At 36.7% G+C, this 23,388-nt stretch overlaps 1 protein-coding gene across 6 annotated transcripts in view; it reads right to left on the bottom strand.

Annotated features, from left to right (window-relative positions):
* The window catches only part of PLCB4 (phospholipase C beta 4), a 239,374-nt gene that overhangs the window by 59,343 nt on the left and 156,643 nt on the right, over positions 1-23,388 (bottom strand). For all 6 annotated transcript variants that reach the window (XR_006168825.1, XR_006168830.1, XR_006168831.1 and 3 more), the window contains exons 8-18: positions 17,902-17,981; positions 17,309-17,362; positions 13,188-13,269; positions 11,969-12,069; positions 11,283-11,340; positions 7,028-7,136; positions 5,009-5,219; positions 4,328-4,421; positions 3,645-3,724; positions 3,091-3,175; positions 568-658 (exon numbers count right to left, since the gene is read on the bottom strand). Coding sequence is in view for 2 of the 6 variants with exons in the window: in XM_042818950.1 (XP_042674884.1) it covers positions 568-658; positions 3,091-3,175; positions 3,645-3,724; positions 4,328-4,421; positions 5,009-5,219; positions 7,028-7,136; positions 11,283-11,340; positions 11,969-12,069; positions 13,188-13,269; positions 17,309-17,362; positions 17,902-17,981 (1,045 nt within the window). In the remaining 4 variants the exon portion in view is untranslated. The remainder of the gene's footprint in view (positions 1-567; positions 659-3,090; positions 3,176-3,644; positions 3,725-4,327; positions 4,422-5,008; positions 5,220-7,027; positions 7,137-11,282; positions 11,341-11,968; positions 12,070-13,187; positions 13,270-17,308; positions 17,363-17,901; positions 17,982-23,388) is intronic.

The following is a 23,388-nucleotide window of genomic DNA, read 5'->3' as shown; positions in this document are numbered from 1 at the left end:
CAATTTTCAGCTGTCTTTCAGGTAGACAGAATGTGCATTTCAGCTAGACAGAATGAACACAATCATGTATCACTGAAGTTAGAGGAAGGTCTCCATGCTTATCTTTTACTGGGGAAGGACCAGGGTTTGTCACTTTAGCCATACAAAAACTAATCTAGTAGCATTATTATTAGTGAAAGAAAATAAACATCAGAACTGGTAATAATAACTAGAAGTTAATTTTCTAATTCCATTTCATTTTTTGCTTATCCTGGAAAAGCATGGCAACGTAAACATACTAGTGTAGGCAGAATTTACAAGAGATTCTATCTCTGTTATATTCAGCTTGAACAGCAATCTAATAAAGTCCAGAGTTACATTTCTAAGTCTATCTATGCTCATGCTACATGCAGATAGCAAGGTCTAGAATCCAGCAAGACATAGGAAATACAAGGGAAAACAGAATGTCATTTACACACAATTAATATTTTTAACAGCAGTGTACAAGCAATTTGGCAACCTTAGTAATAAAGTCAATTCAAATCAACCTGGACTTTGTTTAATTTAATATTTGACAAGATTACTTACTTTTTTCTACTTCAGGTTTCAACCTCTTATTCTTTATGAGAATCTTTCTTTTGAGATCATTGGGAGAAGGTAAGGCTTTACCTGGATCAAGCTGTAAAACAGTTTATAGAAAACACTTTAGTAACAACTATTCCACCTCTTTATAACCCCATTCGAATTTTGACTTTAGGACAACCATTTTAAGGGGCAGTGAAAAAGCAGTGCCACCTCAGCCACAACCATGGAAGTCAGTCTCCAGTGACACTGCTTCCTCTGTTACTTCCCTATCCCAAGGGAAAGCTATGCTCATCTTAGCATACTCTCCTATCCTCTCCTGCCTAGCAGTAGGCATGGATGTGACTTGCAACACTCAATCTGAGGACTTCCTAGTTTCACTCTCTCCCCATGGCTCATTTGCAATTCAAGTTATAGTGTAGTCTTTGTAATTTGATCTCCAAATAATTCACCTTATATCATCCCTTCAAGCTGTAATAATTCAAGTGAGGCTGTCCACAACACATACATACAGAATAAAAAAGGGCTGGCACCAGTGAATGAAAAAGTCTGGTCAGTCCTTACCCAAGTGGCAAGAACTGTTTTTGCCAGTAGGAATACAGGTTCACATCTTCAGTATTTGTAAAAGTTCAATGGCAATCTTGACTTACATAGGAAGTACTCGTTAAGGTTTTAGTCCAATCTGAGCAAGGAGAATACTCATAATATGAAAAAAGTAAAAAATAAAAATAAAAAATCCTCTGATTTAAGTCCTGTCACATCACTGCAGCAAAGAAACAGAAATTTGGATATAAGTAAGACACTTTCCACCTTAGACACATAAAGGATATTGCATGGGACGTCATTGCTGAAGACTATGGCTCCCAGTAAGCCATAAATGATAAGGGTCAGAAAGCATTGCCAAGACTAGTAAAAATTCTTAGAACAAATATTCTGATATTCTGATCCTTAAATCCAACCCTGAGCTACAAAGAACAAAAAAATAAAGCACCACAACTTAAAACTCAATAAAAGAGGCAGAGGTGACGAATAACAATGAAGGAAAAATCCTAGCCCATCCCGTTCTGAAAAGAATGGGTGTAAACCTCCTTTGTAGGATGGTAATAATACCCATAACTACCTAGCTACCTCAGTCGAGGGAGTTTTGGCATGTTGAAGACAAATCAAAACTGTTTCTGAGAGTGCTTGGTTGTAATTCCACTAGATGTCAGTACCACAGAGCTCATTTATCCCCATCCCCACACACAGGGCATACCTGGATGCCCATTTGGATGATAATCACTTTTACTTAAAAAACAAATTTGCTACAGCCATTGCCATTTCTCCCTTGATTCTTTCCACCTCACTCTGTATAAGTATCAGAAAACAAGCATTCGCAAACAACTCAAGCAGCCATCTCTGTAACATTTGCTTTGTGAGCAGCTGAGGACTCAGTTCATCCACAATGAGAAATAAACACAAAATGCAGAAGGCTCAGTAGTGCTAAGGAACACAGACAGCAGAGACTGAATACTGGACTCTGTGGCAGTAGCATGGCAGCCTCTGGCCTGCACTGTTTCAGATTTGCCTGAAAGCTGCTGGAAGCTGTCATTTGTAAGGAACGTGCCAAGGTGCCATATACATTAGCAGGCAACAGGACAAGTTTAGTTCTCTGGGAGACACCTTTCATAGCAATAGCCTGATATTCATCAAGCTGGTGACTTGCTGTTGCTGCAATGTGCAAGGAAAACCAAGAAAAAACATTTAGACGAAAACAAAAAAAGGACCCTGGAAAGGGTTCACATGGACAGGAGCTGGCTGACAGATCAAGCAGAATCCTCTTTGCTGTGGTCTCCCACACCACTGAAGAGCACTTGCAGGTTTTGGGTGACTTCTGGCAAGCAGCAAGCATGTCGCTTAGGAGAGTAGGAAAGGACTGGAGGAGTGGATAACAAGTTATTAAAGTCTCCAACATTGTGTTTGTGGAGGAGTGACTGTTATTAACTCCTGCCGCAGAGGGAAGTGAAGTGCGTGCAGATTACAGTGCACTCAATAGTCCAAATGAGACTGCAGGGAACTCTCTGTGCTTAATTTAATTCTTAATGCACTAGTGGGGGCTACCCCACTAGACTGTCAGGCCTGATCTAGAGCATGAAGCATGCAAAGTGCAGCTAAAAAAAAAGCTTTCCTCAACTGAGAATGTGCAATTTAGAATTAACTGTTTTTCAACAATGACTAGCAAATTCCAGAGTTATGTATGACCTGGAAATATAACATAAGTGGTGTATTTTATATAGGAGCTGCCATTACATCACACATCAAGGGGATGGATTTCCCCAGGCTGCTTGCCAGAGCCCTGCACAGAAGAGACTGAATAAACCAGATGTTTGTACTAACCAGCGTATACACACAAATACACCAGTCATTTTTGAAAGCACAGGACTGGCAGTCATCAGCAATTCCACTATAGGTGTTATGATACAATTTTTTTCATCTCTGTAAAATATTGCTGATTTTAAAAACTAGAAACATTATCACAAGATAACTTACTGGATGTGTTTCTAGAGGCTGCTTCAACAGGAGATCTCCAAAAAGATCTTCACAGTATTTTGACATCTTGTACTGCTGATATTTGCTGGAAAAGAATACAGTGGTTCATTTTTACATATTAAAAAATCTAAATCGCTACTATACAGCAAAACAGAAAAACACAAATGAAAGTAGTCATCTGAAATTATATAGAACCCAATTTTTCTCAATTGAGAAATGTTACGTTATTGTAATTAAAGTGTCAATAAAAGTCTATTATCTGACAGACAAGAATATAATAATACCAAGAAAGTAGATTAACTGAATTCCACACGGCTAATGGAACATACAAATATCTTTCACAGCTTGAGCACAGATACAGATATTGCCGTTACTAAGCCAGTTAAAGATTGACTACTACATTAAAGAACAGTCTATTCCAGCTGACAGCCAGTATATCTGCATAGCTCCATACAGTTTTCAAGTTCATTCAAATCTTAGTATTTTTGAGTTTGTATCATCATTCTCATCCACTGCACTATTAAAAAACAAAAATAAAAAGAGGCACTATATACCTGCAATGATTTTCAAATGAAAGAATGACGGGATACTCTGATGTAACAAAAGCTGTTTCCTTAATGGCTTGAATTACATCCTTCAAAATGCAATAATAGGATTCAAAATTAGAATAAATCAAATTACAATCAATGAAAGATTTTTTTGTCTTCCTCCCCATCCTGGGAAACACAGAGCTGAGTTTCAAATGTGCCTACTGAAATCAGAACTAGAAAAAACTGTACGTTCCTTCTTTTCTTTCCACCCTCCCCCACCCTCAATTCTGCACTCATCAACCAGAAGTGCCTGCAGTTTCACCTGCAACCCATCAATGCAACCTTTGATCTGCCACCTTGTCCTGACAGGAAGAACTTCCAGTCCCAGAACAGGTTCTGCATCTTCAGGCTGTTTCTGCAGCCAAAGAACTTCTCAGACAATAGAGAAGATATTTTCTCTGCTGAGCAAGGAGCCACAAGTTGTAATAATAAGGGGCAAAAAAAGTTAGCAGCAGTAACCCAGGGACATAGAAAGCAAGTCAGAAATGAGTCTTAAGATCTGAGGAAAAGAAATAATGCCCATATAGTTTGTCAGATTGTCACAAGGGAGCAATTGCAAATGCTCAGAAGGGGAGGGTACCCTGCATGTATTCTCATCCAGGAGTCCTACTGGGGTTTACTGCCAGGTGGAGAGATTGGGTATTTACCTTGAAAAGAATATCTGTGCACATTGCTTTTCCGTGCGTTATTATTGGTTCTTGGTCTTCACCTTTCCCATCCCAACAGTCCAGCTCAACACACCTAAAAGCACAAGAAAAATATCACCTTTCTTAGTGTTTCAATACAGGTGAGCTACTCAAGAAACATTCTGAGCAGTGAATTCTGAGTACTCTGAAGTTTGAGGCACTATACAATCCCTTTTAAGCTGCACATGTGTAATTTCTGACTGCTTTTATAACATTGGGGGTACTACCTTAAATATAGTATGCATAGGGTAACATTTGAACAATAATTATTTTTTAGTATTGTAGCACTTGCCTAATCTATTCTCTTACTCAGTTAACTGTGACACATACCAGTATGTCAAGATATCAAGCATGAAATCATAAGCTGATTCTCATTTACTCATAAAGTTCTTAATTACAAAATAAGAAGGCCTCAAAAATCCATTTTTGTTTTGATATGAAACTTATCTTTCTCACAACCTGTCTCCTGATTTCTGTGTTCCACTGTCTTCCAATGTTTTTTGTGATGAAGTCTTAATAAAGTCTCATTTACCACAGTATCACATTTTCTCATTCACTTCTACAATAAATCATCACCAAAATATATGGTGTATGTTCAAAGTATTATTCACAAATAACAAGAACTTATCTACTGCTTCCAACCTGCATCCAGCCAAAAGCACTTGTCTGTACATCTCCACCGAAGACTTGCCACCAAACTGCCTGCCTGTTAAATATGTGTTGTGTGAGGAACTGATAAAATAGTGAGCCAAAGGATGGTCCATTTCTTGATATAATTCCAAACGGTCTAGGAAAACTGGGGCATTTTCATCTGACATCAAGTATCTGCAAAATCCATCACTTGATATGAGACCTAGAAGGAAGAATAAATCATAGTGAATTACTGCTAGAAATCTATAGTGAGAAGGATACTAACTACTTTTCAGAACGTGAGCCCTAGCATAAATGTCTACACAGGTTTCTCCAAGCAAATAGCTCTCCCTTCCCAGTGCTCCAAACTGACCAGCAACACTCTCCCTAGTGCAAAATCTGCTACTACATCTCCAGAAAACAAAATAGATGTGTAAAAAAACTGTATAGCTGGCATTTACCATTGTAGACCTAAGTCATCAATAGGACATGAATAAGGCAAATAAGTACTGACTTCTCTTCAGAACCCTTCCAGCAATTTTGGACTCTGGGACTTTGTGAACCAGAAACTGCTAGCTTACATTTAAGTATTCTATGGTACTTTTCCCTTCTAATATTTAGTCTTGCACTGAATGTGCTACATTGCTGTTGATAAACTTTCAGCAAAACAGGTGGAGATGTACCCTGACAACAACTGCGTGTGTTCATTTGCAAAACGTTAGTAAACTCCAGGATACTTTCATGTTTGCTGTTTGAAATACAGGTTTATTCTTTTACAGTGAAAAGCAAACCATTTTCTACAATGAACATGGGACATACAGTGATTCAGAGAACAAAATTCATAACATCCTTCAGTTATTTTTCTGTTGTTGTGTGCCTCATAAAGTACAAAAATAAATAAAGGGATAAACTGCAATGACAAACTTAATAATAATCAATCAACCGTCCTGGAAAATTATTTGGATATTTCCAACAATTCTACAATATCAGTTTTTACAGCAGCCAAGACGCAGAGAAATCAGAAATGATCTGAGGTAGGGAAGAAGGGATTACTCACAAAGAGTCATTGCAAAGAGTTATCTGGCTCTAATTTGAAGACTGCAATCCCTAAAGTCATATACGAGCACTCAGCAATTGCTAAGGCACATTTCACAGCAGTCCTATGTTTAAGACAGCATTTCTCTTATGCAGAGAACTTTAGAATACTAGTAAACCTGCTTTTTAAATTCTGTTTCGAGTACTCTGAAATGAATCCTCTACTGGAGCTTAAGTTTCCTGTGCTTTGTGTCAGCCAGCAGTGAACTCTCCTGGAATGTCTTATTCAAACCCTCTCAGCTAATTCTGATTTTTGGAATAAAGGAAAAAGGGAGAAAATCGAATTTAATGCTTAAGAATGTTTTTTGTTGATCACTGAGAGCTTGAAAGCTGAAGCACAAAATGGTTCTCAAATTTTAGCAGCTACCTTAGTGGAAAAAGGGCTCAGTTGGGCAGGTATTCTAGACAAACAACTTAAAGTCTTCACAACTTAAAGAAGCTCAGTGTCCTATAATCAATAGACTGATCTTTGCATTTTTGCCATGCATTGACCAAGTGGAAGAACTTCCTTTTCCAGTGTTCCTGAGCAGTCTCTGGTTACTAAACCACACGGCATTAACTTGTCCCTTCTGTTACCAAAAGGAAACCGAAGATGAGTCAGTTTCTTATTGCTACAGAGTAGAGCATGAATATTGGTTGAGTCAGTTGCTTCTTGCTACAGAGTAGTGCATGAACGTTGTTTCTTAAACTAGGTGATCAGGAGCACAAGCAACCAAACAAAAGGTGTTGAGTTTAATTACTTTGCTCAACAGCAAGTTGTATTTATGAAAAAAAGAAAGGAAAGTACACTGTCAGATATAAAGCCACTGCTGAAATAAATTCTTGCGTTCTTTAGATGCTAAGGAACAACTCGATTTAAAATGAAATCATCTCTTTGTCCTGATGACTGCACTGGGATAAAAGAACAGCAAATGTTGAATTTCCTCCCACATTTACCTTTACTCTTCAAGTCTTCATCTGGCTCATATGTCTCAATTATCTGCATTGCTCTTTTTGTGTCATAAAAGGGAAATAAAATTTCATTGAGCCGAGGATCTCGTTGATGCTAAGGTTAGAAAACAGTGGAATTCAGCAAAACAATACAGTGCATGCCTATCAACCAAGAGCATTTCATTACTGCAGATGAGAAAGAAAGAAGTGGACGTTTTTTAAAAAAAAAAAGCCCTAGAACTTTCACCCTACCCACCAGCAACTTCAGCTTTAAACAGAACACAAACCTCAGCTTTTGTAAGAAACCTGTACAGTTTGTCTACACAGAGGATTTATTTCAAAATACTTCTAACGTATAACTGGTCTTACTGCTACTTGTTCATTAAAATAATGACTGCACATGGTATATGTCTCAATGAAATGTTGAAAATAAATAGCTAAACTTGTCTTCCTAAACTCTCTTCTTCCCTGTCCTTTTTGTATGTCATGTAAACTGACAGGCTTTACTGATGGTACAGTAAACATCTCCACAAAAACTCCTGTCTTCAGCAATATCTGTAACTGAAGTATAAAGAATTTTAAGTCCGAATTTAGTGATATGCAACTACTGTTGATTCTTTGTGAATTGCAGAAACATTGTCATATTAAATACTCAAAAAAGAAGAAATACGAACAGTTTAAAAGATCTTTAAAGTATTTTCATTTTACAGAAATTTATGGTGTTAGGATTTCTTAATATATTTAGTATTAATCTGTTCTTGATATAATTTTGCAGTGATTTCTAATACACTACTAATGCATCGAGTTTTTCAATTTTTACTTAATACTGTGCTATGCAACATTTGTTTTCCTCCATGCTGGATTAGAGCTGCACACTGTGTGCCTGATTCTTCATTAAAAGAAAATTAAAAATATAAAGAACTGAATGGAGTAGTGGCATATAAGCAGATGCAATAAAACAAAGAAATAAACAAGACTGTGGAAACATTTTTTTTTACCCCAGTAGATGCACAGTTTTCAAGCTGCAGTTTAAGCAGAATTCAGAACTGTAACAGGCCACCCCCATACTGGTGATAAACAATTTGGAGTGGACAGGCTTGGAACAGCACTATCAGCATTTGCTGTAATTCCTCATGTGTAAATTTTTGACATTTTTTCAGGAAAAAAAAAAGCAATTTCCAATCAAAAAGAAGTACTTTACCTCTTTTCTTACATTCAATACATTAATGAATGTGCTTTACTGATTCCAAGAAATTACAACCAATGCCAATTTAATCATGCAGATAAGGAGGGATCTTTCAAATAATGCTACTGACAGTATGTAGCATCTAAATTACAGCATTTTCATTCACTACAGATTGGCTGTCTGAATATCTAAGTAAAATTCAGATGAAATATGAAATGAGAGCAGCTGGATGCAGGACATAACTTGCTAAGCAACACACAACAGCAATACACTGGCATGCAACAGCACAATCTACTGAGACAAATAAGAAACCTTTTGTTATTATTGACAATTCTCTACTTCAAAAAATGTTAAGAAATAGGAGGGAAGATTCTTACTCAAGAAGAGTGCTCTTTCCATTCACCTTCTATAAGTAATCATTAGCAAACAGAATAAAATGAATGGGATAAGGCAAGAACGTTCCTCTTGAGAAGGAGTCCCCAGAATTATCAAAAGAAGCTAAGAGCAAAATATTCTTGCAATGATCACTGCTCATTATGTATTTTTTTCCTACTTATTAAAAGGATGTTTTTATTTTTACTTAGTTTAAAAAAGAAAACAAATTTTACAAATTTTTTGAGGATGTGTTATTTTTAAAAAAGCTAGAACATTTACTAGTGCCTCCTGGGAAATCTTCTGCACCACTAAGTTTGTTGGCAAGAATAGCTGTAACATAAAAGCTGACCAAAACTAAAAGCGTGATCATTCATTTAAAAAGTCAACATGTCCCAAGACTGGTTGTGTATGTCCAGCAAAGATGCTTTTGCTTGTTTACAATATGAAACAGGACGCCTTTTACACTAGACATTCTTAACCATATGAAAATGAACATTCTAAAAATATGCAGAGAAAGAATTCCTGCATAGTTCTGGAAAGAGAGAAAGATTATTTATCTTCTCCAACCTGGTCTCCAGTCTCCTACTTGAGAGGATAGAAACTGAGATGCAAAGCAGCTCTTATGCCAAAATCAACTTTACAAATTTGTTGAATTTCTTCTGTGCAGTGGGCTAAGAACGACATCCTTTTGTGGAAATGAAAAAACAAAAAAGAGAGATAGAGCAAGCAAGTGAATGGAAAAGAGGAAAAGCAACTGAAAAGGAGGGAGGTGGGAATAGAGGGAGAAAGTGGGAAACAGGAGGAGCAGTGAGAAAGAAAGGGAAAAAAAAGGATTTCCTCATACCTCCTTCCCAAGAGAAAAGATGAATCCTGGTCAGACTACTGAATTTCCATTTTGACAGTTAATTGGCCTATAATTTATTGCTGCAAATGAATGGCAGGAGCAAATCTCAACAGTAGTGATTTCCGTTACTTTTCTACAACGTTTTCAAACTTTAAAAAACACCTATGCAAAGTTCTCGGTGCCTGACAATAATTAGATTTATTAAAACTTCTCAGGAATTTTAACACCAATATACAATTAAATAAGCTGTCAGCCAGCAGCACTTAAAAGTCAAACAGAGAAAACGGTTCATCTGGAAGAACTCCAGGAAGGATGTTCACTCTTCACTGTTATGCCAGTAACATATTCTTGTGCTCTTTTAAAGAGCCCTAATGCTTACAGCTTCTGTGGCCTGCACAGGAGGTAACTGAATTCAAATTAATTTAGGTTAAAGATTCTCATGAATAATTACTCTGCCAAACAAATCCTTCCCCTATATTATCACAATACATTTTTTTGTATTTTCCAGCTTTAAACATCACTATGAACTGCAATCCTGGCCTGTTGTGAAGGGGACAGAAAGGATCACTTCAAGTGTGAGATCCTGGTATTTTAGCGTCTTTTAATTCATGACCTAAATCTTAAATTCCAAATACATTCAGACACCAGAATACCTACAACACAGAGCCAAAGGCATTGGTTTCAAATGGTCAGAGGCAAGTGCCTCTATAAAACCGTTTGACTATTTTTTTCTGAACTCTAGTAACCAACTAAAGGGCAATACTGCCATTAGTTATGAAATGCTTACCTCACAATCTCACTGTTCTGTTTTTTTTTCTGAGTACATTTTACATGTAATCTGGTTGGAATCAGGCATGAGTTCCCAGATGAATAAAAAAACTGTATTCTGAATTTGATATATGGAGAAATTATTGCTTGAGTTTTCATACAGAAATATCAGAAATATATTTCTGATATATATATATATATATATTTACACACACATAGATTGATAAATTAATAGTAAAATAATTCTAGATTGAGAGATTTTTTGTGAGGCTCCAAAACGATCATTCAGAGAAGTAAAGCAGCTATCCATGTTCCAGATGACAAGAATCTACTGGTACCAACACAGATAGAATGCATTTATTTTCTATGCACATGTTCTTGTCAAATCTACAATAGTGGACTTAGTTTTGCAATTCTGAATTAGTCAGTGTTAAATAACTTACTGTGCTTTAGGAATAGGAAAAACAAAACAAAAAAGAAACAAAAAACCCCAACCTTCACATTGTTTATTCAACTACTTTGCATACAAAATATTTTTAAGAAATAATACTCTTGCCATCAACTGTAATCTGGAAATACAGAAATAAAAATATTTTGTTTTGTGCTGCACATTTACTGTTTAAAAAATAATATAGAAACCCTTAAAATACCCTCTCAGCTCTTAGATTTGTAAAAGATAGATATACTACTGTATTGAATCAAACCAAAGTTTGTAAAAGCCTACTTTATTTTTTCTATTGTTAGAGGGATTTGTCCTTAAGATAAAAATAATCTCTTGTATTAAAATACTGAAATGCATTTATAATAAAAATGCATTGAATCTAACATTATAAAACGTACAAAACATACATAATACAACATAACACAACAGCAAGTAATCAGCAGATGCATCCTGCAAAGCCAACATGTAGAAAGCACAAGAACATGTAAGGTTGGAGCTGATTTTTGCACCTGGATGTTACCACAATGGAAAGATCAGCAGAACAAAAGCATAGCAAATAATGGCATGATGCATGCAATGAAAAGACTGGAAGAAGCAAGCCACTGCAGACAGACTTGTATGGTAGTTAATGTATGAAAAAGCTTACTTCATTTAGAAAGCTCACTAATTGGTCTACCGTTAAATAATCAGTTTTGTCTCCATTGCTGAAAAGAAATTTATTAGAGAATGTAAGTTTTCATATATGATGCTACAGTAGGTATGATTTGCATGCTGACATTGTCAATACTTTTAAAACCTTCAACTTTTCTACGTGAAGTAGCTCTATAATCTCAAAACAAACAGTCACAGAAAACATACTGTCTTTGCTCAGCACAGTGTATCTCTCAAACTTACTATAACTTAACAGATGTTACTTCATAAAACAACAAGTAAGCCCTCCAGCTGAGAATAAATTGAAGGAAGAAGCTTTTGAAACTTCACATTTCTTACTTGATTTAGTTAGTTCACATACTATATTAATCACCTAAAGGAGCAAGTTAAAATTACTGTAGTTAATAAAGCCAATGCGGGGGGGGGGGGATAAAGGGGTGGGAGGAACATAAGTTCCAGGCACTTTCTGTAACTTATGTAAAAGTGGCTCTAAATACAGAATGAACTTTTACATTAACAATCTGAGAGAGAAGGAAGGGAAAGACTGAAGTTTGTCTTAAAATACTGCTGATGCTACTAGGATTAAAGGTTAGATAATTACTGTGTTCTGTTACGATTAGATATGGACTAAAATTGCTGTAAAATCAGTTTAAAGCAAGATTATATTCAATTTGAACTTACATCTTCTTAAAGAGGTCCTCTATGTCAGTTCTGGGACATATCTTTTGGGTGAGCTCATAAAATTTCTCGTAAGTAAATGCTGCGGGCTCAATTTCATCATTCTGCAACAAAAGGCAAAGTGCATTTACTCAGCAAAAGACAATATGCTCTTTTTCCTAGAGCGTATCTTACATCTGAAAAAGCAACCAAGTACTGTTTTAGCTCCTTACCCATTATTCACTTTATTTAGTTTATTTTATCTTTTCTGCAAACAGTTCTAAATTCATCTTTATCAGAGATCTGTTTGACATTCTTATATTCTGATCTCATAGTCACATTAAATCTACATAAATAAAGACATGGAGCCCAGTACTTATTTTTCTAATGGAGCTTAAAAAAAAAAAACCTGGAAATTCCACATAGTGTTTTAACTACAAGATACTTACACTGAAGCCAAGGCATTTCAAGAAAAAGTTTCAGATATGGTTCATGGCTCTAAATAGCAAAGCAGCTCTTATAAAAGAGTGTTTGAAATTTCCATAGAAGGGAATGCTCAGCTTACACATTCAATATCATGCCCTTTCTTGACTGAACAAGATGAGCACTGCAGCAGTGAGGAAGAAGTTCATCCCTAGTGTCAGGCACTGTGTCCACTGGGAATCCACATTTTTCTACACTCCTCTCTCCAACTAGAGACAGTGAGAGCTGCTAAGCCTGCAATGCTGCCTCTCACTAATCTTGGCATGTGCAAAGCCAAGGATGATGGGCTGGAGTCTCCAAAATGAAAGAAAAGACCTCTGGCAGGAGTCAGGGTGAAAAAAACAGTCATAAATGCAGTCACTTGTCAGCTCTCTGGGGCTGCTGGTAGGACAGTGCTGGACAGTACTTCAGTGAAAGTGAGTAAAGGGAGCAAAGAACATGAGGAACCCAACAAACCAAACTGAGAGGGCAGCACGCAACAATATTCTGCATTCAAGTACTTTGTATAAATGCAGGGGGAGGAGTGGTGGACCAATTATTACAAAAAAGAAGAGAAGCCTTATTTGAGAATTTCAAGGACTACTGTGTCATGAAGCACATTAAATACATCCTGGTTTTAGTAAGCAACCTGAAGTGATGAATAAAGTACTTGTGAACAACAGGTATGTTTTTACACCAAATGGCTTTGATCACAGCTATGAATTTGAATGATTCATCAAATTATTCATATACAAAGAAGTTATTCAAAACTGCTAAATACCTTTCCGCTGGGAAGACCTAACTCCTTGAGTGCTTGAAAGATCACTTTTTCTGTTTTACCTGATGCAAAGGTTCTGGTAATGCTAAAACAAAAAAGATTGGGAAAAAAAAGTTAGTCACTTTTTAAACAACCAGTTCTCTTGCTTTTCAATGCCAGTATTTTCCTCTGACTTCAGCTGATGAATGTTTGCATCTTCCAAGAAACAGAGAGGCTGAAAAAGTGGTTTAAGCTTCAAGGAGCAGCACTATCCTGCCAGCCATTCTTAGACAATACACTAAAATGATGAACCACAAAAAGAACAAACAGCAATACAGAGCTTTGCAAAGCATAATTTTGAATCTTTTCAACTCCATGCACAGATAATTGTGTTTAAGAAGCAGCAGTTTCTTCAAGTGAGAAGACTCACGTCTCCAGGCATAACAGGTTGCTGTGACTTCCTTTCTAAGCATTAACCTATGCTTCACATACAACTTGTGATGCAGGTCTGAACCATTTCCAATGGCAGACTCCTTCTCTTTCCTTAACCAGCTGCAGTGTTCATTTCACTCTTTGAAAGCTCAGTCATTTCACTGGAATTATGAATGTCTCAGTTTTACGAATACTATGCAATTAAACAGATTTCCACCAAACCAGTTAACAAAAAAACAGTTCCATAAATTCAAAAAATTCAATTCCATAAATCAGGAATGATTTCACCATGCATGAGACTGACAAAGTGGTTTCATTTGCAAGAAAACAAATCCAAGTCTAACTATTTGATAAGACTAGAACATTTGGTCTCTTTCTGTTCCCATTTGAGACAAATTTGAATAATCTCCATCTTCGCAAAAAAATAGATCTACACTTGCTCCCCCTTACAAGGGACTAAGTCTAAGCTTCCCAAATTCCCGATTTTGATATCTCAGTCTGAAGGGGAAAACTCAGTCTGTAACTGGGATCTAATTCTAATGCTATGACAATGTGTACAGTGGGAAAGACCCTACAGTTGCCTAATGAGAATATGTTGCCCTTTATCATCAAGACAATCATTTATAGAGGCTTTTTATTAGTCTCATGCAAAGTAAATAACTTCACAAGGAAAGAGATGTGAAACAGTTGCTGTTATTTTTTGTCATTGTAATTAATCCAGTTATTCTATTCTTCAAAATGCTCTGAGGCTCCTGTGTCAATATCTTCATACTAACACTCTTTAATATCTTTATTGATGATCTGGACAAGGGGATTGAGTGTACCCTCTGTAAGTCTGCAGATGACACCAAGCTGGGACTAAGTGTCGATCTTCCTGGGGAAAGGAATCTGGACAGGCTGGATCACTAGGCTAAGACCAATGGGATGAAGCTTCACAAAACCAAATGCTAGGTCCTGCTCTTTGGTCACAACTATCCCATGCAACACTGCGGGCTTGGGGCAGTGTGGCTGGAAGACTGAGTGAAAGAAATGGACCTGAGGGTGTTGGTTGATGCTCAGCTGAAGATGAGCCAGCAGTGTGTTCAGGTAGCCAAGAAGGCCAATGACATCCTGGCTTGTATAAGAAAAAGTGTTTTTTACTTTGTTCTTACAACAGTTAGATTTCTGTATTCCTGTTCAGGCACATAAATCACAGAATCATAGGATTTGAAAGGGACTTCATCATCTATTCCAACCCAACTGCTAAAGCAGGTTCCAAGCAAAGGATTAAGAGAGTGAGTAGGATAAATAGTAGGATAAATAAATATTTGACTTTCAAAGCTGGTAAGTACTAAGATGTTTTCACTAAACTACAGACTGAGTTTAACTTTAGGCACTTATTTCTTAAACAAACAAATAAACAAATCAACAAACTCAGGCAACTATTTTTCTACTGATTTGAAGACACAGAATAATGTCAGTTCTATATTTTATGATCTGTCTCTTGCCTGGTAAAATTTCTATGCTTGTTCTTGTGAATTGGGTCCCAATAATAAAAATCATCAATATTGTTATAAGTAACTAATCAGAAAACAAGAGGCAAGATTCCCTAGCTATAGAAAACTTATTTTTTATTTCAAACTCTTTTTTTTTTATTTCAAAGATGACAGGAAACATAATTTGTAATGAGAGCAGCAGTCTAGAAAAAAGTACATGAATCACATAAGACTTTCAAAGTACAGTATGACACTTTCATTTTGCTAAGGATATTGTAAATAAATCTACTTTTTTTTCTACCTGTAGAGACTTCATCCTAACAGATTTATATCCATCTTGTTGCACATCTTGGAAAAAAATGGAGTCATTTCCAATTCAAGTAAATTACTGGTTGACAGATACCTACACATGTTAACTCCTCACATTCCACTAAGTATGAGTACATAATTGTATTTATTTTTGGCAACATGCGAATGTTTCCTCATTTTTTAAAATACTTCTCAAATCTAGGACTGAGGAGTACAAATCTATCTTGCATGTTGATGGATTCAATGACTTTATTACTTTGAACATTCACCACTTTCAAATAGTTGCAAATATCAAGCCAACACAAAGACAGTTTAGAAGTATCACTTTTTCTGGCTTCACTGAATTTATCAAGTTCAAGAGGGCAGATTTAGGTTATATATAAGGAAAAAATCTTTTTCAGTGAGAGTGGTGAAGCACTGGAACAGGCTGCCTAGTGATGGGGTTAAGTTCTTCAGAAATTCACACTGCAAACCACTTCTGCAAGGAGTTAAGCTGCTAGAGACCAATTTGTGTCAACCTGGCACTCTTGAAACTTAAAACACTTTTAAGAAAAATTATTCAACTTTAAAAGACCATTTAAGTACTCCAAAATCCAAACTATAAGTCTAGCAGGAAAATTTAATACATTGGATCCAGTGGACTGGACTCTCTTTAGCAGTATGTGGCCTTGTATGCAAAGGCAAGTTGGTTTGCAAACCAACAAACTTATGTCTCCCTAAATGCAAGGTAAAATATTTCAAGGTAGAAGTTCCATATAAACTAGCACACTATTAATCAATTCTGGAAAATAAAGCTCTGTGTTCAAACATAAAGTTGAAATCTTGAAAATGAATTTGTTCTCCTAGTACTTTTCCCTTACTCTTACCCTTCAGATGATACTCCTCTTGGGACCTCTGCACAGGAGGTACCTGATGGCAATTCAGCTGAAGTATGAAGAATAAACTGGAAGCTGGCAATGTGAAAGCTCAAAAATGAATTCACTGAAGCAGCCTTAATACTGTACAAGCGTCACTTTAATCATGAAACTAAGAAACCTGGAGGGCAGCATGGCAGACACTTTTCTTTTTTGCATATTATGTAGACACAGTCCAATTTTTCTCCCTTGACTAAAAAAATTATGTGAGGCTTAACTTACATAATCCTTAAGGCTTAACTTACATAAGTCCTTAGTGTTCCTTTCTATGGGTTCCTCCTTAGGAAAAAACAGCATGTCTCAAAAGTAAGATTTTCACATTTTGGAGGAGGAGGTAAGAAGCTCAAAGTATCTGCAAGAACATCTAGGGCAGGGAGAATTATCCGCCTAGCCAGAGAGGACTGAAAATCAGTAATGCTAAATAGTTAACAGCTGTACAAAAGAAAAAAAACAAACCTCTGTTCTACCATTTCTGTCACTGACAACAATCAATCTAGTGATGCTTTCACCATGTGGAGAAAACCAAATATTATCCTGGGGTTTCCTATAAAAGCAGAAGTAATTCTGACAGAGCTGTATCTGTCTCTTTTACAATGAACTACATTTTACAAGGTAAATCTTTGACCTCCAACTAATTGGTCTGCAAGTTTATATGGTTCTCTTTCTAAGTATTTTATGAAAAACCTAATCCGGAGTTTGAGGAGTTTTGAAGATGAGAAAACTGATGTTCTTAGCTCTAAGTAACTTAGAAAACAATTAGAAGCACTTATGTCTTCTTCAGAATGGACTGAAGAGAAAAATTATTAGGTTGATAAGAAGTCCTCCCTAGGTTACCAAGGCGGTATGGAACTCAGGTCAGTATGCCTAGTTCTATGCTTGTTTTTACACAGGTATTAGGAGGTGACAAAATTGTGCTGTATTTAATTACTAAGCCATAGACCTTTTGTGAAACTGTGCATTGTGAAATTGTGAAAATCAGAACTTGACAGAATCTTGAGTGCCCAATTTTGCTTACCTCCGAACTGGAATTTTCCCATTTGTATTTGTTAGAAAGGCCAGCTTCATCCAGCTGAAATTAAGAAATAAGTATTTTTAAAATATTATTTGTTAAAATTGGGACAGTTACATTCAGCTTAAGATTACTGACATACAGTCATTTGAAATGACTATAAACAGGTAATTGTTTCATACTAAAAAATGTTCATTTGTAGACTTCTAGTGTTTAAAGGCAGATCAGTGCTTTAACTGTAAAAGTAGAAAGCAGCCCAAAAGACCAGGACATCAATTAACAGGATCAGTTTGAAAAGAAGAAAGATTCATGGGACTCTGTTTCCATATACATCAGTGAAGCAACAACACAGACAATAATTGCAACATTCAATAACAATAAATCAAATGAATACTTAGAATTTCTCTTGGGCAGATACCTAATATAGACTTTAATATAGACTTGAGATCTCTTCTGATCACAATGAAAGGTTGCAATGAAACACTAAACTAATTTTCTTCATTACACATTATTATAAAAATATATGAAAAAAAAAAAAAAAGGAAATTAAGGAAATTACAGGGCTAGAAAAATCAAGGGGAGAAAAGAAGGTAACTTACTGTTTCTTGAGACATGTCATTGGACTGACATTGTTAGCTCTAAAGTTATGTATGATGGATCCCAGTCCTTCTACCCATTGCTGAGAAACACAAAATACAGAAGCAATGAATTAGGAAAATTGAAGAGGGAAGAAAACTTGGTGGAAGGCTCTTCTTCCTTGCAGCTATGGATGATGCTAATTTTCTGAATTAAGGAAAAGAACTCATCCAGTTCACAGGCTATAACACCACAAGAAAGTACAACCACATTTTACCTATTAATATTTTATCCTTCAGTAAACAAAGCAACTGTGCTTTCCATTCTTCCAAGTATCACATGCAGCATCTGCAATGCTATTAAGACAGTTTACTGCCTGCAAAGGGAAACAGTCCACTGATTGATTTATTAAGCTTTCTATTTATAGCCCATATAAATATATGCCTCCTTTTCTGTCACTGCTGACAATATTAGCAATTAATAAGCAACGTTATATGATATGTGATGACATATTTAATTGGTCCAATGTTAGGAAAGGAATGAAACAAAATATTAATAAGCCACAGCAAACCACAGGGAGGTACAAAAATTTCTCTCCAATGCTGACCTCATCTAACATCCTGTTACATATTCAGTCCTGCTTTCTTTCTGGCTTTCATCCTTAAAAAGGAGAACAATCCTGCAATCATCAGTGCAACTTTCAGCCAACAACAGTATTACAGTACTTACGTAACCCCTTTTTATGGATCTACTTTTCTACTATAGCTCATACCTAGACTGTATAGAAGAAGCTGAAGGATTAGACCTTAACACGAACTCACATTGATTTTAGTGAGAATGCTGGCAGAACAAAGCTATCAGAAAAAAAAAATAAATGACAGCATTAAAGGCCAAGTTCAATCTCAATTATGCCACTGTAATACTAGGATTACTCAACAGATAATTTGTGGTGGTGGAACTGAGATGGGATTTGGTCCTCTGCTTAATATCAACCTAATGAATAAAGCTTCTTGCATCTGGCCAAATTCTGTGCTTGCTGCTCGAACTGACTTGGGCAGAAACCAGAATTTTACACTCACAAATAGACACAGAAGAATATATTTTTATTTTCATGAATAAACGCTGCAAATGTGCAAAGCAGATGAAAAAAACCAACCCACTTATATGGGAGAAATACTAATATTTTAGATATATTTTAGGAAGCACTGCATAAAATATGTATACAAATAGATTAAGCATGTATCCAAGAATAATTTGAAAACAATAGTCTGACTTGAGAGAAAAGTACGGCATTTGGGGCTTTCCCAGTTGTGTTTTAAAGCTTTTAAAGATGACCAGAGGACTGGAGCACCTCTCCTATGAAGAAAGGTTGAGGAAACAGGGCTGGTTTAGGTTGGAGAAGAGAAGGCTCCAGGGAGACCTTATTGTGGCCTTCCAGTACTTGAAGGGAGCTTATAAACAGGAGGGGAATGGCTATTCACAAGGGTGGATTGTGATAGGGCAAGGGGGAATGATTTTAAACTAAGACAGGGGTGATTTAGGTTAGATGTTAGGAGTAAGTTTTTCACTCAGAGGGTGGTGATGCACTGGAACAGGTTGCCCAAGGAAGCTGTGGATGCCCCATCCCTGGAGGCATTCAAGGCCAGGCTGGATGTGGCTCTGGGCAGCCTGGTCTGGTGGCTGGTGACCCTGCCTGTGGCAGAGGGGTTGAAACTAGATGATCTTTGAGGTCCTTTTCAACCCAGGCCATTCTGTGATTCTGTGTTTAAAGCATTCATCTGGTTATAATGCACAGAATTATTTACCTTTGATTTTGTTATCACATCTGAAATACATGAGATACTGCCTAAAGATGGGCATCCTGGAGTGAGAGAGCATTATACAACCAAGAAGCCAGTCCAGTAGGCAGAAAACCAGGTAGTGAGGTAATGCAAGTGTAGAACCCCGTCAGTTAAACATCTCTCTAAGCACTGCTCTTTTCCTGTAACATTTGCTCTGCCTTTGCTGTCTCATTGTGTCCTAATAGTCTAACCTACCCTTCACTTTAAAGCTCAGCAAGTCTCAGACAGGGAAAAAGACCATATCCTCACAGTGCTTAGATGTGTAGGAGACGGTGTCACCTCTACAGCAGATTGCAAACCTATGCTTGGAAACAATCAGATTACTCTCCCATTTCTCTTTTCCCAGCTTCAAGACTAAGAGGACTTAATAGTCATAATATGGATATGCTGTCTAGGGATATGAAGAAAGTAAGGTTCATGAGAAGACAGAGTATTTTTTTAAAAACTGATACAACTGAAAGCTGTTGACAGACTTAGGAAACACTACCCTTCTTCTACAAACGCTCCCTCACCTAAGTCAATACAGGAAGACTGTGATAATTTTAGGATAAATGCCTGTTTCATTCTGATTGCTTGTATACTGAAAATCTGACTCTGCTTTATCAATTATTTTATTTAAATTAGAATAAAATGTCACATAACTGCTACATTACCATTTTCACGGCTGTATAAAACGTCCTCCTCATATGATCTGGATTATTCTCACTAGTCCCCTTACAAGGAATTCAACCTTTTAACACTGACACAAAAAATAAAATGGTGTGTGCACAACAAAATAACAAAGAAAAAAAATTTCTTCAAGATTTACTTAAGCAAATTGCATGTTGTGAATAAGTTTGTCTTTCAGAAAGACATATATTTCTGCTAAAAAATTGTCCTCAGTGCAGTACTGGTAATGTCACCATTTCAACAGGAAATAAGCACATACAGATCCACTCTGATTTGAAGGCAACAGACTGCAACTATACCAGATGTAACATTTACATTCAGCAGAAAGGTTACCCTGCACTCAATAATGTTACTTCTACACGTGAAGAAGAGTTGCCAAAAAAAAAACCAAAAAAGGAACATTGACAGAAAAAAAATATAGATACAGTGAGAAATCAATACAGTACCCACTTAGTAAATAATTTCTCTGCAGGAATTATCCCAATGATTCCCACTTTGAAGATACCCTATAATCTTTATTCAGTGATAAGGCCTTTCCTGCCAATTTAGGAACTGCCCTCATGTACACTGAAAAGACACAGAACTGCAGCCAAATGCTGATAAAACACAGAAGCATCACTTCTCTGCTGGCAACAAGCAAAAGAGTAACTCTACCCATCTATGAATCATCTTTACATTAGTATGTGCCCTAGGCAGGATATGGCAGCTTCAGAGCCACATTTTCCTATCTGTGCCATACTACACAGCTGCATGACGATGCAGCATCCGGGTGCCTGAACTTCAGTTCAGGGCTAAAGCAGTTTCTGGAGCATTTGTTTCATCTGATATTTCCCACAGCTACCAGCTGGCCTCAAAACTGGGAATAAGAGAGCTTAGGGGGGAAAAAAAAAGTGTCTGGATTTTGAACTCGTTATATAGAAGTGAAACAATATAAGATTAAAAAAATCCTCATCCACAGATTGATATATAGGTTCAGAGCAATATACTTAAACTCTCTGTCAACTGTTCAATATGAAACATTCTTCTGAATGAGAATAGTTTCCGAATATCTATCTTCGTAATCACTTTTAAGGTACCCTGATCCACTATAGAAATATTTGTAAAATATCAAAAACCTGATTACTGTGACCAGACATCAAGCTGGCAATGTATTGTTTCCTGTCAGCATAACATTGCCAGATTAAACATACATTTGTTTGCTGACCTTGCAGAAGAGATGAAAGAAGAGTTCAGATTTGTGCCTGCTAATACACTAAGAAGAACATAGCAGCATCCTTGCCTTTGTGCTAAGACAGTTCTGCTAATTTTACAGATTACATTAAAATACCCGTAAAACTATGCAAATACACAAATGTACAACTATCCTCCTTTGTGCTCAGCATCTCAGCATCTCCAAAGCAATATCTCTCCAACGAAGGAAAATCCTATAAAGAAGATGAAGGTCTTAAAGGAGGGAGGTACAAAACACTTCAGTTGGGCTTCACATAAAGTGGAGTTACAAAATATTTTTGATAGAAATACAGGATATATTTGGTTCTCATTTATATTAGTGTTAAATATTTTCAGATTTTCAACATATGGCTCAGTCCCTTTAATTTGTCAATATTACTCCTGAACAGTTCTCTATATACCAAAAATTACTCTGTATGCATATAGAAGAATCTGAGCCCTGCTATCTAATCTCAGAGAAAGATTAATCTTGAAAAGAAATAAAAACGAAGACAAAGATATCTTACACACAGACATTTAGGCTGACACAAAAGGCCAGAATGAAAGTATGCTACAGGCTGTGATAAGCAGTCTGTCTTGTTTTTCTCTAGCCTGATCCAACATTGTCAGATATCTCTTTAATGAGAAGATTCATGAAAAATTTATTGAAGATGCACTCTCTCATATTTTGCTGTAGTACTCAAATGCTTTTCAGGCACTTAGTAACCTCGAATTAGCTGAGGTTCATTGACGAAACACTGGCAGCAGGAGCAGGGTGCACAGATAAATTTGACCTCTCAGCTCTCTTTTAGCCATCAACCTTAAATTAGGAGTGTTAAAAGGGGCTTAAGTTCTGAAGGGCTAAAAACCCCTGTAATCTACAGATCAGGCAATTCCAGATAAGGTCATCTGTGACTTATAAATAGGCATTATCCAGACCTCTTGAGGTTATTTGATCTTTGCTTTTTCCTTGCAATTTCTCCACAGTTTCAGTCAGCTTAATTCAAGCAGTGGGAAAGCCAGGGAGGATAGGTGGCATTCTCTTTTATTTCATATCCAATGCTTGTGTCTGACTATCAGCATAAAGGGCTTAAGAGCCTGATGTTTCCAGAAACCCATGGAGAATACAATTGTGATTCTCAGTTCTCATCTAGAAACAAGTGGCTGGCTGGGATTCCTGATATTTTGCCCTTATCCATCGATGTTTTGACCAGTAGATGTCCCCCTTCTCTCAACTCACATATCATAATTTATGTTCTGTGAAAATTACCGTACCTTTAAAGAATGAGACAGGGAAAGTCAGGACACTAGACAAGTGACAGTGAAAAGCCATCCCCTACCTGACCCCTACCCCTACCTGAACACATCTTTACCTGATATTGCACAAAAATTCTGTAATAAATATAACAGGGCCTCTTCCTACTTCAGGTATTCCATCTGGAAAGCAGAGGTTTACACACGCTGTGACGTGAGTTGCCTGATGTGTATAGTTCGCTTCCACCCTTCAACAAAGCTCTGCATCCTGGAATCACTTCTGCAGCATTAGAGGGGTCTATTCTAAAAGTGTCTGGAAAACTTACTTTGTCTGTTTCTGTACTCAAGTCCAGACAAACGCAGATATGCATGGCTATGAAGCACCAGGGCTGGAGTTTTCAAATTATATGATTTGGGCAAACAACTAATAACTTGCTTCACAGAAAAGGGAAAGGGAAAGGGAAAGGGAAAGGGAAAGGGAAAGGGAAAGGGAAAGGAAAGGAAAGGAAAGGAAAGGAAAGGAAAGGAAAGGAAAGG

This window comes from Centrocercus urophasianus, unplaced genomic scaffold, assembly GCF_019232065.1.
Source record: "Centrocercus urophasianus isolate 14NV4802_14NV808 unplaced genomic scaffold, USGS_Curo_1.0 seq_10, whole genome shotgun sequence".
NCBI classification, from domain to species: Eukaryota; Metazoa; Chordata; class Aves; order Galliformes; family Phasianidae; genus Centrocercus; species Centrocercus urophasianus.
Note: the sequence above shows the minus strand (reverse complement) of the source record. Positions and strands in the feature narration are given on the sequence as shown.